Here is a 15,187-nt window from a genome sequence, read left to right as displayed (position 1 = left end):
CTTGCACTAAATTCTTCTGCTTCTTAGTCATCATCATCCACGAAAAAACTTTCCATGCTTCTTCTTCAATACGTTTTGATGATCGATCCCTCTGCCTTATGAATGTTTTTGAATGCTCTGAATTATAGGATAATTCTCCTGATGTTTCCGCCATTCAACGCAATGATTGGGCTTCCAATCATCCTTTTATGTTTTCCTGTTCTTGATGATATAATTCTTGAATGCTCTATGGGGCAGAGATGATACGCAATCTACACATTAAATCGCTTCTGCTCTAAAGTGATCGCCTCCAAAATGATACACGTAAGACGACACCATAATCACTCCAGAAATCTTCCCCAAAAATTCCAAGGATCCCCACCACAGTCATTAATAAATATAACCTGCTTAAAATTTACTCATTTTTCGATTAATAATTGAAGCTATAATTAGAAACATGAACAGATATGGAGTCTGGACTCAACTTAGTCTTAATTATATATATATATATATATATGTATGTATAACTCTTCGACTTGAGTGGCTCATTTCCCCTGTGTATTCTCAAGCTCGACAAGAAGGACAGGCAGCTGGTCCATGAAGATGGAGGCAATAAGCTATATTGTGGCTTCTTTCCTCATGATAATTTCAGTTGTTGGTAAGCTTCTCGGCATTGTGTGTCTGTGTCTTTCTCTGCACAGCTTCTTTGGTGGATATATATAAGTAATGGACTCTTGGTTCATGATTATCCTTGACCATTATTCCTTTTGCAGAAGCTCAAGCTAATGCCAAAACCTACACGGCCTTGTTTGCATTTGGGGACGCGTTTGCAGACACAGGAAATCTTGATAAGTCTGATTCCAGACTCAACCTTGTAGGTGAGCAAAATAATGCTCCCTGGAGGAAACCCTATGGTCAAACTGTGCCTGGCACTCCCTCTGGAAGATTCTCTGATGGAAGGGTTCTCACAGACTTTTATGGTAAATGCCTTCTTTAGAAATATCGCACAAATTTTTTATCTGTTCTTTGGGATCCTTATTAACTCCACACCAAACCTAAATTTCCAAATGCATGCTTATTAAATTGAAGGAGAGCCACAATGTTTGCTCAATGGCCTGATTAGTGATTAATCTGATCATGATTTGCAAGTGTCAGTAAGCAACAACAATTAATCATGCGTAATCTCTGAAGTGGCAGGACATGGAATTCTCATGGAACCACATCTTTATGTAAAGATTTAGACATCCAAAAGAACAATGTCTGCAAACTTAGTGAAATATTAAGTCCTTTCGCATGTAAAGAACAGAAATTTTTATTTGTTCTTTGGGGTCCTTATTAACTCCATAATATCAAACCTAAATTTCCGCATACATGCATCAAAATTTTAAAGGAGCCACAATGTCTGATCAATGGCCTGATTAGCGATTCTAATCAAGATTTGCAAGTATCAGTAAGCAAACAATTAGTCATGTCTAATCTCTGAACCGGCAGCACAGCTTTAAATGTAAACTTAATTTAGGCATTCAAAAGAACAATGTAAAGAACAGAAATTTTATGGCAGCTTCATTTAGGCTGTTTTCATTTCTCTGTTGGTTTGTAATGCACAGCTTCTTATCTTCAAGTGGAACCTCCTGTTCCGTATAGCCTTCTAAACTCCTCCTCGAACAGCAACAGTACAGCAGGCATTAACTTTGCATATGGAGGAAGTGGGATATTCTTCACATTGTCCTCCACATACCCTAACATTAGCACACAGATTCAACAGCTAAGCTCCCTAATCGATGAAGGAATGGTGTCCCAGAGCCTCATAGCATCATCCATATGTCTCTTCACCATTGGTGGCAATGACTACTACCCCTACGTCTCTGAAAATCGAGCCGATGAGGTGAGCAAAACGCTGTGTTTTAATTCTTTTTTTGATGCAAACCTTTTCATTCTTTTTTCCTGATACAAATCTACTGTCTTCTTCTACAATCTTGCTCAATGGAGCAAATTCATTTTTTATTATGAAAGACAGACTTTAGATTTAAAGAGTATACACATAAATAAAAGACAGGTTTCGATTTAAACACCTGACACATAAAAATTATAAAAGACAGACTTTAGATTTAAACACCTTATGCAAATTTGCATAAGAGGTTTATATATATTTTGATTGAATCTGAACCCATTTTTCTGCAGTTAGGTGCATTTATTCCAAAGCTGATTGATGGAATCGGTGCAAATCTAGAGGCACTGTATGGATTGGGATTCCGATCCATAGCTGTGACGAATCTACAACCGATTGGTTGCCTTCCATTCTTCGCATCTCTGAATAATTATACGGCATGCAATGACTCGATCAGCAATTCGATCAGTGTTCCCCACAATCAACAACTTGCAGCCAAGTTAACAGCTCTACGAGACAAATATAATCTCGCCGAGTTCATCGCGTTAGATCTGGATTCAGCGATTAACGCCACGAAAGGTAACAACAACACAAGTGCCCTCTGATTGTTTCCATTTCGTTAATGTTTTGTGATAAGGGGGTGAGACATAAGCTCATTCAAATCATTCTGTTTCCTTTCCTGCTAGTTGCAAAAAACCTAGGGTTACCACAAGTTCCTCAAATCCTTAATACTGTTATTAGGTACTAAATGTGTGTATGTGTGTTAAAAAATGATAGATATGCTCTCGCTAAGGCCATGTTGCCAAGGTATTAATGGAAGCTTATGTGGAAGTGTGGATAGTAATGGCGCACCCCTCTACACTGTGTGTCCCTCGCCAGAAACTGCCTTGTTCTGGGACCGATCTCGTCCTTCTGATAGTGGGTGGGAAACGATTTCTCGTATGCTATTCAATTAACTTTTACATTGAGAAGATCAGGAAGTGAGAAGATGAGATGCTCCTGCTCAATAATGGTTCTCTCTCATGAATTTGCTTGTATCTGCAAAAACATGAATTGCATACACCAATTCACTCAATAAATGAATGAATCAAACCACTGTCTAATAAAATGGAGCTTTTTCTAGTAAAATCCAGCAACGTCTCCGGTTATGAATGTTTATTAGGGTAAATCTTTTCTAAAAGTTTTTAAAGTCTATTGGTGATGTGGATTCTTGGAAATCTGCATGATGTCCGCTGCATGTGGAAGGATACAGAAAACCTACAGTATTGAGGTTTACGGTACGCTGATTGCGCATGAGCAATGGATTGCCATTAATCCATGGCTACCTGCATTAAGTTAATTACTGGTGATCTTCTACCTTGCATTCCCCCTCCTTATAAGCAAGCGTTTGAGACGCAGATTTTGCACCATTTTACAGATGCAATTCATTAAACAATCTTCACTTACCTCCATACATCCAGAATCTACATGAAGCAAACAGAAAATAGAACCAAATCTGAGTAGATGAACTGTTTTTACACATGTAGAAAACATGCATTTTGTTAAGGAATCACCTAAGATCACATCAAGCCTTTAAATGTAAACCGCAAAGTGCAAAAACATCATTCACAATGATACAGAAAATACCTCTAACGAGTGAATCTTAACCAATTCTGATATAATAGCAATTCAAAGATGACTGACTGTTTCAATTTCAATTGCTATATCGCTCGCTCAGTTCTTTTGGACCAATTAGGTTAGCGTAATTACCAACTTTCTCTCATTTAGAGTCATAACGATTGCAAGGACTGATTCAATTAAAAAAGACAGATAGATAGATAGATTCAATTGCAGAGACGAGCCTGGGCGTACGTAGATCATGCGTGTATATATGCTTTCCAAGAGACCGAAATATACACTGCATATACGTAGATCATCAGCAAACACATGGATGAATACCAAAGCAAACTTCCCTCCCTCCTCACCTCACACATCAATTTCTTGCTTTCTTGTTTTCTCATGAGTCCATACTTGAAATTTTTAGACAAAATAATGGAATGAAACCATTCTTACAATTGAATAATTAATTAAATAAATAAAGACTCATTGCAAGGATAAAACTCTAAATTGATAGATAACAGACGACTTTGAATTGCAAAGATAAAGATAAAATTCAAGCTAGTTCTAATTAAACAAGCCAAAACAGAATTGGAATAGCAGAACTTAGTATTCTGAGCCATAGATCAGCACATTCCTTCCCACGGGTCCCTTTTGACAACGGATTATGTCTATATACTACTACAAATGAGGAAGTGATTATATTTCTACTTAGGGAAAAATTTAACATCTCATTTAATGCTTGGAATGGTGGGTTTACTCATAAAATTCCGGTCTCTGATCTCTGATACAGATCCTGTTAGGGTATATGGAGATCTTACACACTTGGTGGTGATATTATGGGGTTACATCTTTTGAGGCCTGTAAAACTGTTTACTATGGTACTAGCCAATGTGGCTCTCCTTGTGTAGGAAGGGCAATAATTAGTAGTGTCTTGTTCATGTGCCACCCTATTTAGCATGCATGTAGCTAAGCGAACCCACCCTTTTAGCACACCCTTTTTAGCACGCACGTAGCTAAGCCAACCCAAATGGGTACCTTTGTATCGACTATAAATTGAGCAACAAGTAAGAAGCTAAGTAGGCCAGTTTCGATCTCTTTATGTGTATTTCATTCATATACATATGCATATACATGCACAACGGAGAAGCTCGTGCTAATAATGTTTTCTCATGAGTTCACTTATATTTACAAAATGTGAATTAACTCAATAATGAATGAGACACTTTCAAATAAAATGGGGTTTCTCTCGTGATAATGTTAAGCATGTGTGTATGTGCACCCATGCATACACAACAATCTTAATTAACAATGGGCAACGGTTCAGTTCAATTTGAAACTATCAAACTCAAACTATTTAAAATAATAGAAACATAAACCGAACCATGGAATCGTTTAAACTAAAACAGTTTAAACTGAACACTTGCAAAAAATCAAGCTTAAAACCAAACAGTTTTAGTGACATTAAGCCTCATAGTTAGGTTTTGGTTTTCAAGATAGGTGAAAATATAAAATTTGACATTTTAATTTTTTTAATTTTACATTATTTCAAATTTTGATTTTTTAAACCGTTTGAACCACCGTTTCAAACTCTTTAAACCAAAAACCATTAAACCAATAAAGGTTCAAACCGAACCGAAAAGCCGTTAAGCTATGGTTTTGCAATTCGGTTCGATTGAGTTCGTGGAATAATCTTAATGTCATTAAAAGTTCATTATTTCAAGAAAGTTATATCTTCTATCAAGTTTTGTGGTTTTTGATAGAGTGCTTTGTTTTCTAAAAGCATAAGCAGTTATTGAAAAAGATTAATAGTGATATCTGATCTTGCAATGCATGCTCATTTTAAGAAGATTTCAACATAATTAAATATGAATAGGTTTCTCCATTGTGCTAGCATCTTGAAACAATTAAAGTAGAAGAAAGAAATTTCAAAAAAATTCCGCAATCCTAAAAGCTCAAACTAAAATCACGACATTCAATTGAATGGATTCATGGGCAATTTCGATTTCATTACTTTGTATTGTTTTGTTAGACTTCAAATATTGAGAATAAGAGTCGGTAAACATATGTATATGCATAGACACACAATACGCATAATATTTGTGCCTTCCCTAATAGTGGAAGAAATGTTTACACCCCCACCTCACCCACACCATCAACATTGCCAAACCAAAGCATGAAGATACGCAACAAAATCCTAGTAGAGGATGAATATCACTTAGGTCTCACGTGCTCATTGCTCAACATATAATGTAATTTGCATTAAGTACGATGACTAGTTAGACTAACATGATAAGTTAAAACCCATATGCATATGTGTCTGCATTATTTTCAAGTAAAATGTTTTCACTATATAGTAGTAACCCACTTTTTATAAGGAAAGACTCACATACATGATCATTTGTGGGTCAAATTGGTCTCCTCATAAACGATAAAGAGCTTAACTAAACTAATCCTTTCTATTTTCACAACTTGTCTAAACTCATCATCCATCTCTAAAACCTCCTAATTGCATCACAAACATCAACGAATCTATAGTTGGATAGCCAGATACAGACTAATTAGCCTTGATCCCCCAAGACATGCATTCACAACACATCATCTATATGCTCAAACATTTACTCACTGCTCACTTAGGAACTCTAACTAAGAGCAAGTGTTCATTTCACCATGCACACCCATGTATGTGTCCCCACACTCCGCCATTCATGTTCTAGCAAAGACCACGTGTGCATCTAATCATAGAACATTTTCTACGGTTGGTCGAGAAAGTGCAGTCTCTTAAGACAAATTGTTTACCTATCTCCCATATTCAATGCACCCCTCCACCCCCCTTTATGTTGTCCACACATGTTGGTGCACGTTCATAACTAACAAATTCATCATAGAGCACACTTTCAATTTGGGACATGAGTCTACACCAACTCTAATTGCAAAGCAACCGTTGTCCCTTGTGACAACAATATTTCTTGACCTCAACTCTCTTACAATTTGCAAACTATTACTAATCTTGACCAATTTACGAACCAAACCTTGATGGTATCAACCTCAAGTTCATAAACCACTATACAAAAGGTGGTAGGACAACGCGAGGGGGGCAATACTCAATACTTGAATATGTATGTCACATATAATTCCCTCCACGACTCAATGAAACCTGATAAATTGGTGATCTAAATGTAAATCAAAATCATCAATGAAATGAGTCCACCGAAAACCAACATGAGCACGACTTTGAAGATGAATGAATCGTTAACGATATGATGCATAGATACGAGACCCCACCACATTAATGTCCAACATAAAACAACAGAAAATCCATTCAAATTGTGTCAATCCACAACCCAAGCCAATACATGGATGTTAAATATATCCAAGAGTTTTTTAATCTTCTTCTCTTGGGATATTATTAACTCACCTCTTAGAATTTACGAACATTAACAACTTTAGAAAATCCATCCTTCTATTTTAATTGGAAATTAGCACTAGAAACCCATTAACTTTGCCTCATTCTTCTCTCTTAATTACCTGAAAGACCTCTAATCAATTAGCTTTCCATTTTCATCTCTCTTTTAGATCATTATCATGAGTGTGTAAAGAGTAGATCTTATCATCCCTCTAATTACCTTGCCCATGGGGAACCACATTTCTACTGCTTGCATTAAATTCTTCTGCTTCTTAGTCATCAGATGTCATCCACGAAAAAACTTTCCATGCTTCTTCGTCAATACGATTTGTTTTTGAATGCTCTGAATTACATGATAATTCTCCTCGGGTTTCTGACATTTAACGCAATGATTGGGCTTCCAATCATCCTTTTATATTTTCCTGTTCTTGATGATATAATTCTTGAATGCTCTCTCTAGGCCTCATGTTGTTTTTGTTGCTCAAGTACACTAATTTCATCAAATATGACTGATCGACTAAAGAAAAACCTGTGTGTATGTAGATCAAATAGTTTGTATGTTTTAACTCCAAAAGATTCACCATATCCGGTAAAAATACATTTTCTAATATGAGGATCTAATTTCTTCCTTTTCTTTGTAGGCATGTAAAAGTAAGCAATTGAACCAAACCCTCGAAGATGACTAAGGTTTATGCCTAAACCAAAGCGAATAGTTTGTTGTACACCAAGTATCTTATGTGGTGATCGGTTTTACAGGTAACATGCAGTGACAACTGCTTCTTGCGAGAATCGAAGAGGCAATCCAGCAACTTGAATCATACTTCGACATGTATCTACGAGGGTTCGATTCTTGCGTTCAGCTATACCATTATGTTGTGGGTTGTATGGTACAGTATACTAATGCCTTATTCCATTTTTTCTTCACAAAACCTTTTTCCATTTATCGCTGAAAAACTCCCCCCCATTGTCGGTACGAATAGTTAAGATCTTAAGGTGAGAATGATTTTCTACATATGCTTTGTAACTTGTAAATGAATTTTATGCCCCTAATTTCTTCTCGAGAAAGTATAATATAGTGAATCTTGTGAAGTCATCTATAAATGAAATAAAATACTTGTTACCATCTATTGATAGAGATTGCATCAATCCACATAACTTGTAAATGCATTATCATTATGCGAGGGATGCATCTACAACAAGCAATGTGGACCGATGCAATATTTATCAATAAATGGTTACAAGTATTTTATTTCGTTTATAGATAATTTTCATAAGATTCGCTATATTATACTTTCTTAAGAAGAAATCACGAGCATACACTACATTTGTCAAATTACAAAGCATATGTAGAAGATAAATGTTAACGTAAGATCTTAACTGTCTGTACTAACAATGGAGGGGAGTATTTTAGTGATGAATAGAAGAGCTTTTGTGAATAAAACGGAATAAGTCATTAGCATACTGTACCATATAACCCACATCATAATGGTATAGCTGAGTGCAAGAATCGAACCCTCCTAGATGTCGGATTGTCTCTTCGATTCTGACAAGATGTTGCCATTGCATGTTACCTGCAAAACCGATCACCACATAAGATACTCGGTCTTGAAACACCATATTCACTTTGGTTTAAGCATAAAGCTAACCTTGGTCATATACGAGTGTTTGGTTCGATCGCTTACACTCATGTACCTATAGACAAAAGGAAGGAATTAAATCCTCACACAAGAAAATGTATTTTTACTGGATATGGTGAATCTTCTAGAGTTAAAGTATACAAAGTATTTTATCCACATACATGCAGGTTTTTTCATTAGCCAATCAGTCATATTTGATGAGATTAGTGTATTTGGGCAACAAAAACAACATGAGGTACGTGACGTTAAACAAAATTTAAAGATAAATGATCTAATTACTCCAAATGTTTCCCAAATAGAAAAATACGGTGGTCTGGTCACAAGGAGTTTTTTGAAGCAGTTTCAAAATCGAAAACATGCTGATGTTCTAACAGAAGATGAGGATGTACGAGTAACTCATTACTTATACAATAATCCGACCTACCCTAATGAGAAAGGATTGAGATGACAGTGCAAGGATTATTTACACAACCAAATAGGAAATGAAGACATACACAACGTGCAAACCGAAGATCATGAAAGGAAAGATCATCAAAATCGCAAAAGTTATAAAGATATATCGGTGAAAGATTTAGAAAAGGTACCTAAGAGAATGAAGAAGTCGAATTCATTCATTGCTCCCCCGCATCACCATCTATAATGAAGCCGCATGAAGATGATCAAGAGCAGCCGCAGCGTCACCATTCCCAGAAACCCCACAGGATCGGCATGATCATCCTCCACAAATTTAGCGTGATCATTCTCCAAAAAATCAGAATGATCCTCCACATGATCAACATCCTCTCGATCATGAAAATCAGCTCGGCCATGACCAACACCACCACCAAAATAGGCTCGGCCATGACCACAACGACTTGCAACACGGCCACCATCAACACGGCCGAAAAAGCTCGATTTGCAGCAAGAATGGCAGTGGCGACATAGCCCTGGGGGCAGAAGGAAACGCCATCGCAGAGAGACGGAGCAGAGAGTGGAGAGGTGGAGCAAGTAGTCCTTTTATAGCTCAGCTCAACACACACGGTTTTGGAGCGCGCCAACTCTTCCCGCTTCTCCAATTCAGTTAAGCGTCAACGACATTCTTTTTAACTCCTTCACACCTATTCAATTCATACCTAATAGTTCTCTACTAACTTTAACTCACCCACATATGGCTTTCACACCAAAAGTACCTAACTACTATCAATATGTATATGTTTGCTTTTTCGACCAGTTTTAATCTCGAACTTCACCACTTGGATATCCAAACCGCATTTTTACATGGTGACTTAAATGAAGAAATATAATCATGCAACAACTGCCGTTTTTTGAAGATTCAAAATTCCCAAAAGTATGTTTGTAAGCTTCATAAGTCGTTGTATGGTTTGAAACAATCTCCGCGAATGTGGCACCACAAGCTCCATACATTTCTTATGACTATTAATTTTCGGCGTCTTCAAGCCGAGCAAAATCTTTACGTTTGTAAGGAAGGAAGTGACTATGTAATCATTGGTGTGTATGTTGATGATTTGCCAATAGCCTGTAACTCTACTACTTCAATGCGAAAGGTTGTAAATCAATTCAAGGAGAAGTTTCCCGTCAAAGACCTTGGACCAGTAGCGTATTGCCTTGGTATCAAGGTAACAAGGAATAGGACAAAAGACACGCTTACCATGTGGCAATGGAAGTTGGTCGAAGAAATTATTCACAAGTTCGAGATGTCTGATAGCAAACATATTGCAACACCAATGACCGTAACGTGCAAACTATCACCCAATGATAGTCCAAAGACCGTGGAAGAAGAGAAACTCATGAAATCACTTCCTTATTGTAAAGAATCAGGTATGATTCTTGTGTAGTGGAATAGGTGTGAAGTATGTGTGTGTATGAGGGAGAGAGAGAGAGAGTGAGAGAGACAAAGAGTAAGACACAAAGTATACAAAAGGTAGATTATATTAACAAAGGAGAAAGACTCAACATTATACAAGGTGGGAGGAGGGTGCTTTATACAGTTACCCTCTCTCTTCATTAACTACAAGACTCATAGAGCATGGGGAATGTGAAAGCTCATAAGTTATGTGTCATAGAATATGATTCTATGACTCATACTAAATGCTAGAATACAAAGTGGTGACTCTTGACCATTGGGGTGTCTATTCACTCTCAAGGTGAGTTCACACACTAGACGAAGTTGAGCTTGATTCTCAACACTTATCGACAAATCCTTGGAAGTATAAGGTACCTTATGAGTTATACACGTCCGGATTTGTCTTATTGAGCTGGTTTTCTTTCTAGATTTATGCAAAATCCTGGAGTAGCTCATTGGAATGCTTTAAAGTGAGTTCTTCATTATCTACAATACGCTAAAGACATAGGTCTAACATATAAGTCTTTCCAATCTAGGAATTCGTCCCAACTTAGTGGTTGGCTCCAAACACCATTAGTTGGTTGGACTGATTCTGATTGGAGGGGAGATCTTGATACCTCCCGCTCAACATCCGGTATGGTTTTCACATTCCCTAATGGAGCAATTGCATGGAGAACCAAACGTCAACTTAGTATATGTGGCTCTTTCTAGCACTGAAGCGGAATATGTTGCAGTGGCATTAACAGTGAAAGAAGGATTGTGGATAAAGACGATCATTGAAGAGCTCGACATCATAAACCTTAATGAAGTCAAAGTTTTTTGCGACAATCAATCATGCATTAAGCTAGCTATTAATCCAAAGATCACGGATCAAAACAAACATATAAGAGCACATCATTTTATTCGAGAATTGGTAGAAGCAAAAGAAATTTCTTTACATTACACATCTACTACAACAATGTGGGCGGATTTTTTTACGAAGCCAATACCACAACAAAAACATTGGAATTGTTGTAATAAATTTGGTCTTAGCATTAGTAAGATCAATAAAGAAAAATAAACTCTTTATTTTATGGGGGGTGTTAGATTATAAAATAAAGTATAATATTAGGAGTACAAATAAAACATATTATGATAAATAAAGTAAAAAATAATAATTCTTAAAATACCCCTCTTTTATATAAACGTTTTGTAACTACCCTCTCTCTCTTATATACACATTGTAACCACTATTCATGTGGTGTGAGAAATACAATTATTAACTTCTTGATCTCTCTCTCTCTCCCTGGTATCTTCTTCCTATCTCTTGTGTTATTGCTTGATTTCTTACACTCCTTTCCAACTTTCTAATTCACGGTCATAGGCATTGCAAGGGCTCATACAATTAAAAAAGATAGATAAATAGATTTAGTTGCAGAGTATATATACTTTCCAAGATACAAAAATATACACTGGATATACGTAGATCATCAGCAAACACAATGATGAATACCAAAGAAAACCTCCCTCCCACAACGCATAGCAACTTGAATCCGCATTATTGCACTAAAGTAAATTTTCACTCTAGGTAAATCCGATCCAAGTAATTTTCCCCCCATTCCCTCATTCTCTAATCCCTCAATGTCTTGCTTTTTTTTTTCTCAAAGCACGATCAATGAAACAAAACAAGTCCATACTTGAAAGTCTTTAAAGAGAAAATAATGCAATGAAATCATTCTTACAATTGAATACGTAAATTTATTAAATAAGTAAAGACTCATTGTACTGATAAAACTCTAAATTGATCATTAGATAAGCGGCGACTTTGAAATGCAAAGATAAGATTAAATTCAAGATAGTTCTAATTAAACAAGCCATAAAGAACTAGTAGTGGTGCACCTATGTCTACATTCCAGAGTCTAACTACAGAATTGCATTAGCAGAAGTTAGTTTTTTGGGCCACAGATCAGCACATTCCTTCCCAATGGGACCAATGATTATATGTATGTATATGTATGCCTATACATACATAAGTATTGTGGCGGTCACATGGACCACACCCAAATTAGGCCCCTACCAAGCCCCATAATTAGAAGAGCTAATTGGAGCGGGAGAACACCCTCCACGCTAAGAGTAGTCTATAAAATGTAACTTAGAACATCATGGAATGGAGGCTATTCTTGGGAGCATTTCACATCTTGGTGGAGAAGACGGGCAAAGCAACCCCAACTCACGACCCCAACAATACACGCCACGATGCAACACGACAACAACGGCGGCAACGCAAACTCAATCAATCCAGAATTCCTTCAACACACGACCCAAGAAGTTCTCCTCGACTCCGACAGCAGCATCTCTTCCATCAGCGCAGATTTAGTCACCCAATTACAACTTCCCACGAGCCACGCACCGCCCATTAAAATCCTCTTTGGCGACCAACAACGGGTGTACCACTCACATACGCAAGTCATGTGCATGCTCACCATCAGTTCCGCCTAGATCCAACATCGTTTCTACGTCCTCCCGCACCAATTATTCTCAATCACCCTCGGCTATGATTGGTTCCTCCATAGTCGATTCTGTCTTGATTTCTCCTCACAACATCTCATCCTCCCCAATCACCTTTCGATCGCGCTCTTCACTACTCCACGAGATACCACCCACATCAGCAACACACAGTACCTAGTATCACCGACAGAGCGCATCCACAACATCTGACGGCTCCTAGCCACCTTTCCCTCCTTGTCTACACCACCTGCAAAACCTCCCTCGGTCCATTTTCCGATCCACCACACGATTCCTACAAGCAACGCCCGCCCCATCCACCCAGCTCCTCGACGTTGCTCGCCTCTCGACCACGAGTGCATCGACAACACCGTCAAAACTATGCTACAACAAGGGATTATCACACTTTCCAAGAGCGAGTGGATCTCGGAGCCACACATGGTAAAGAAAGGGGATGACTCTTACCGTTTTTGTGTCGACTTCCGACAACTAAACCATGTCACCACCCATGATCGATATCCTCTCCCTCGTATCGACGACTTCCTTGACCAGCTCGACAAATCAAAGTACTTCACCTCCCTCGATCTGGCCTCGGGATATTGGCAGATCCCTATGAATCCTAAAGATTCCCACAAAACTGCATTCTGCACTAGGAAAGGCATTTTTCAGTTCACACGGATGCCCTTTGGCCTATCCGATGTTGGGAGCACATTCCAGCGAATGGCTAACGCCATCTTCGATGATCTCATCACCCGCCGCGTCGTCATTGTCTATCTAGACGATATTCTGATACATACAAGCACTTGGGTGGAACACCTTCAAGTCCTTTGGGAGGTCCTCACTTTGTTCAACACTATCGATTGCAGTTGCAATGGAAGAAGTGTCGATGGGGTAGTACACGCCTCCGCTACCTTGAGTACGTCATCTCCTCTGACGGAGTACAAATGGACCCAGAGAAGACGGAAGCAGTCCAAAAATTCCCCCGCCCCACCACCGTCAAGCAGCTTCAACGCTTCCTCGGCCTCCTCACGTTCTCTCTCCGCTTCATCCCACGTCTAGCCAACCTGTCAACCCCACTACGCGCGCTCCTGCAAAAAGACACACCCTTCATATGGACCGAAGCCTGCGAATCCAGCTTCCTGCAGCTCAAGTGAACACTCCAAGCCTCTGACCTCCTCGCCCACCCTGATTTCACGAAGCCTTTCCATCTACAAACGGATGCCTCCAATGTTGGCCTAGGTGCGGTCCTGCTCCAATCCGACGACAACGACCAACTACGCCCAATTGCCTACATAAGTCAGTCACTTACCAAAGCCGAACAAAATTACTCAAAAACCGAAAAAGAGTTGCTCGCCATCGTCTGGGCATTCCATCGTTTCCACCCATACCTACACGGGTCAAATACATCAGTCGAAACCGACCATCAGCCATTGCTCTCCCTCATAAAGAAGGCTCATCCACCCAAGCGCTTACTTTGTTGGGCTTTGGCGCTACAGGATTACACATTCACGTTGCGCTATCGCCGTGGTCCCCAGAACATTGTCGTTGATGGATTATCCCGCATATCCTTTCAGGCAACCCAGATCGCCTCTGACACAATCGATTTCCCCATATCCTCATCCCAAATAGCCAACATGCAACAACACGACAAAAAAATCCAAGACATCTGCCACCGCCTACGAGCCGAGCCCACATCATCCCTCACCAAGCAATTCATGATCCAAGATAATGTCCTCCTTTTTTGCCAAGTAGCCAAGGAACCCCGGGTCTACATGCCTGAGCAACTGCACCTGTCTTACCTTCGTTTCTTCCACGATCACCCGTTGTCCAACCACTTGGGTTTTCATAAGGTGCTAGACAAAATCCGTTGCAAATTCTATTGGTCGGGGCTACGCCACGAGATCGCCTCCTACATCAAAGCATGCAACTTATGTCAGGCCATCAAATCACCTCAAGTGGCTCAAGGCCTCTTACATCTGATACAAGTTCAAGCTCCATTTGAAATTGTCAGATGGGACATTATGGGCCCCTTTCCCGAGTCACAAGAAGGGAACAAATTCATCCTCGTCATAACCGAGTACTTGACGCGTTGGGCTGAGACAACCGCTATCCCAGATGCCAAGGCTATGACCATCGCCTTCAAACTATTGGAGAAAATCATCTTCCCCCATGGTTGCCCACTCCAAATCTTGTTCGATCAAGGACCCCAGTTCAACAGTGAGCTCCTACGCCTAGTTTCTACACAATTAGGAATCCAACAATTATGCACGTCACCCTACCATCCGCAGACGAATGGATTGACGGAGCGCCTCAATCGAACCTTAAAAAAACAAATCTCGGCCTACATCAATCCG

The 15,187-nt window shown here is 39.0% G+C and overlaps 1 protein-coding gene across 1 annotated transcript; it reads left to right on the top strand.

The window, feature by feature from the left end:
• Positions 1 to 509: 509 nt before the first annotated feature.
• Positions 510 to 2,977, top strand: LOC147868464 (GDSL esterase/lipase At5g03610-like). The gene is made up of 5 exons (XM_087333119.1): positions 510 to 637; positions 753 to 959; positions 1,587 to 1,864; positions 2,161 to 2,446; positions 2,645 to 2,977. Exons 1-5 carry the CDS (start codon positions 577 to 579, stop codon positions 2,821 to 2,823), a joined length of 1,011 nt encoding a protein of 336 aa, XP_087189245.1. The 5' UTR covers positions 510 to 576; the 3' UTR covers positions 2,824 to 2,977.
• Positions 2,978 to 15,187: the final 12,210 nt, after the last annotated feature.

This window comes from Azolla caroliniana, unplaced genomic scaffold, assembly GCF_043228905.1.
Source record: "Azolla caroliniana isolate FFs.n. ecotype wild unplaced genomic scaffold, voAzoCaro1.0.p SCAF_1, whole genome shotgun sequence".
NCBI lineage: Eukaryota > Viridiplantae > Streptophyta > Polypodiopsida > Salviniales > Salviniaceae > Azolla > Azolla caroliniana.
The sequence above is the reverse complement of the archived record's forward strand: the minus strand, read 5'-3'. Positions and strand labels throughout refer to the sequence as shown.

What these genes read in the sequence shown, in the direction of transcription:
- LOC147868464 (XM_087333119.1), top strand. Translation starts at nt 577, where the DNA reads ATGAAGATGGAGGCAATAAGCTATATTGTGGCTTCTTTCCTCATGATA. An exon ending in CTGAAAATCGAGCCGATGAG is followed by an intron (nt 1,865 to 2,160) that starts GTGAGCAAAACG and finishes ATTTTTCTGCAG; the next exon opens with TTAGGTGCATTTATTCCAAA. An exon ending in AGCGATTAACGCCACGAAAG is followed by an intron (nt 2,447 to 2,644) that starts GTAACAACAACA and finishes AAAAAATGATAG; the next exon opens with ATATGCTCTCGCTAAGGCCA.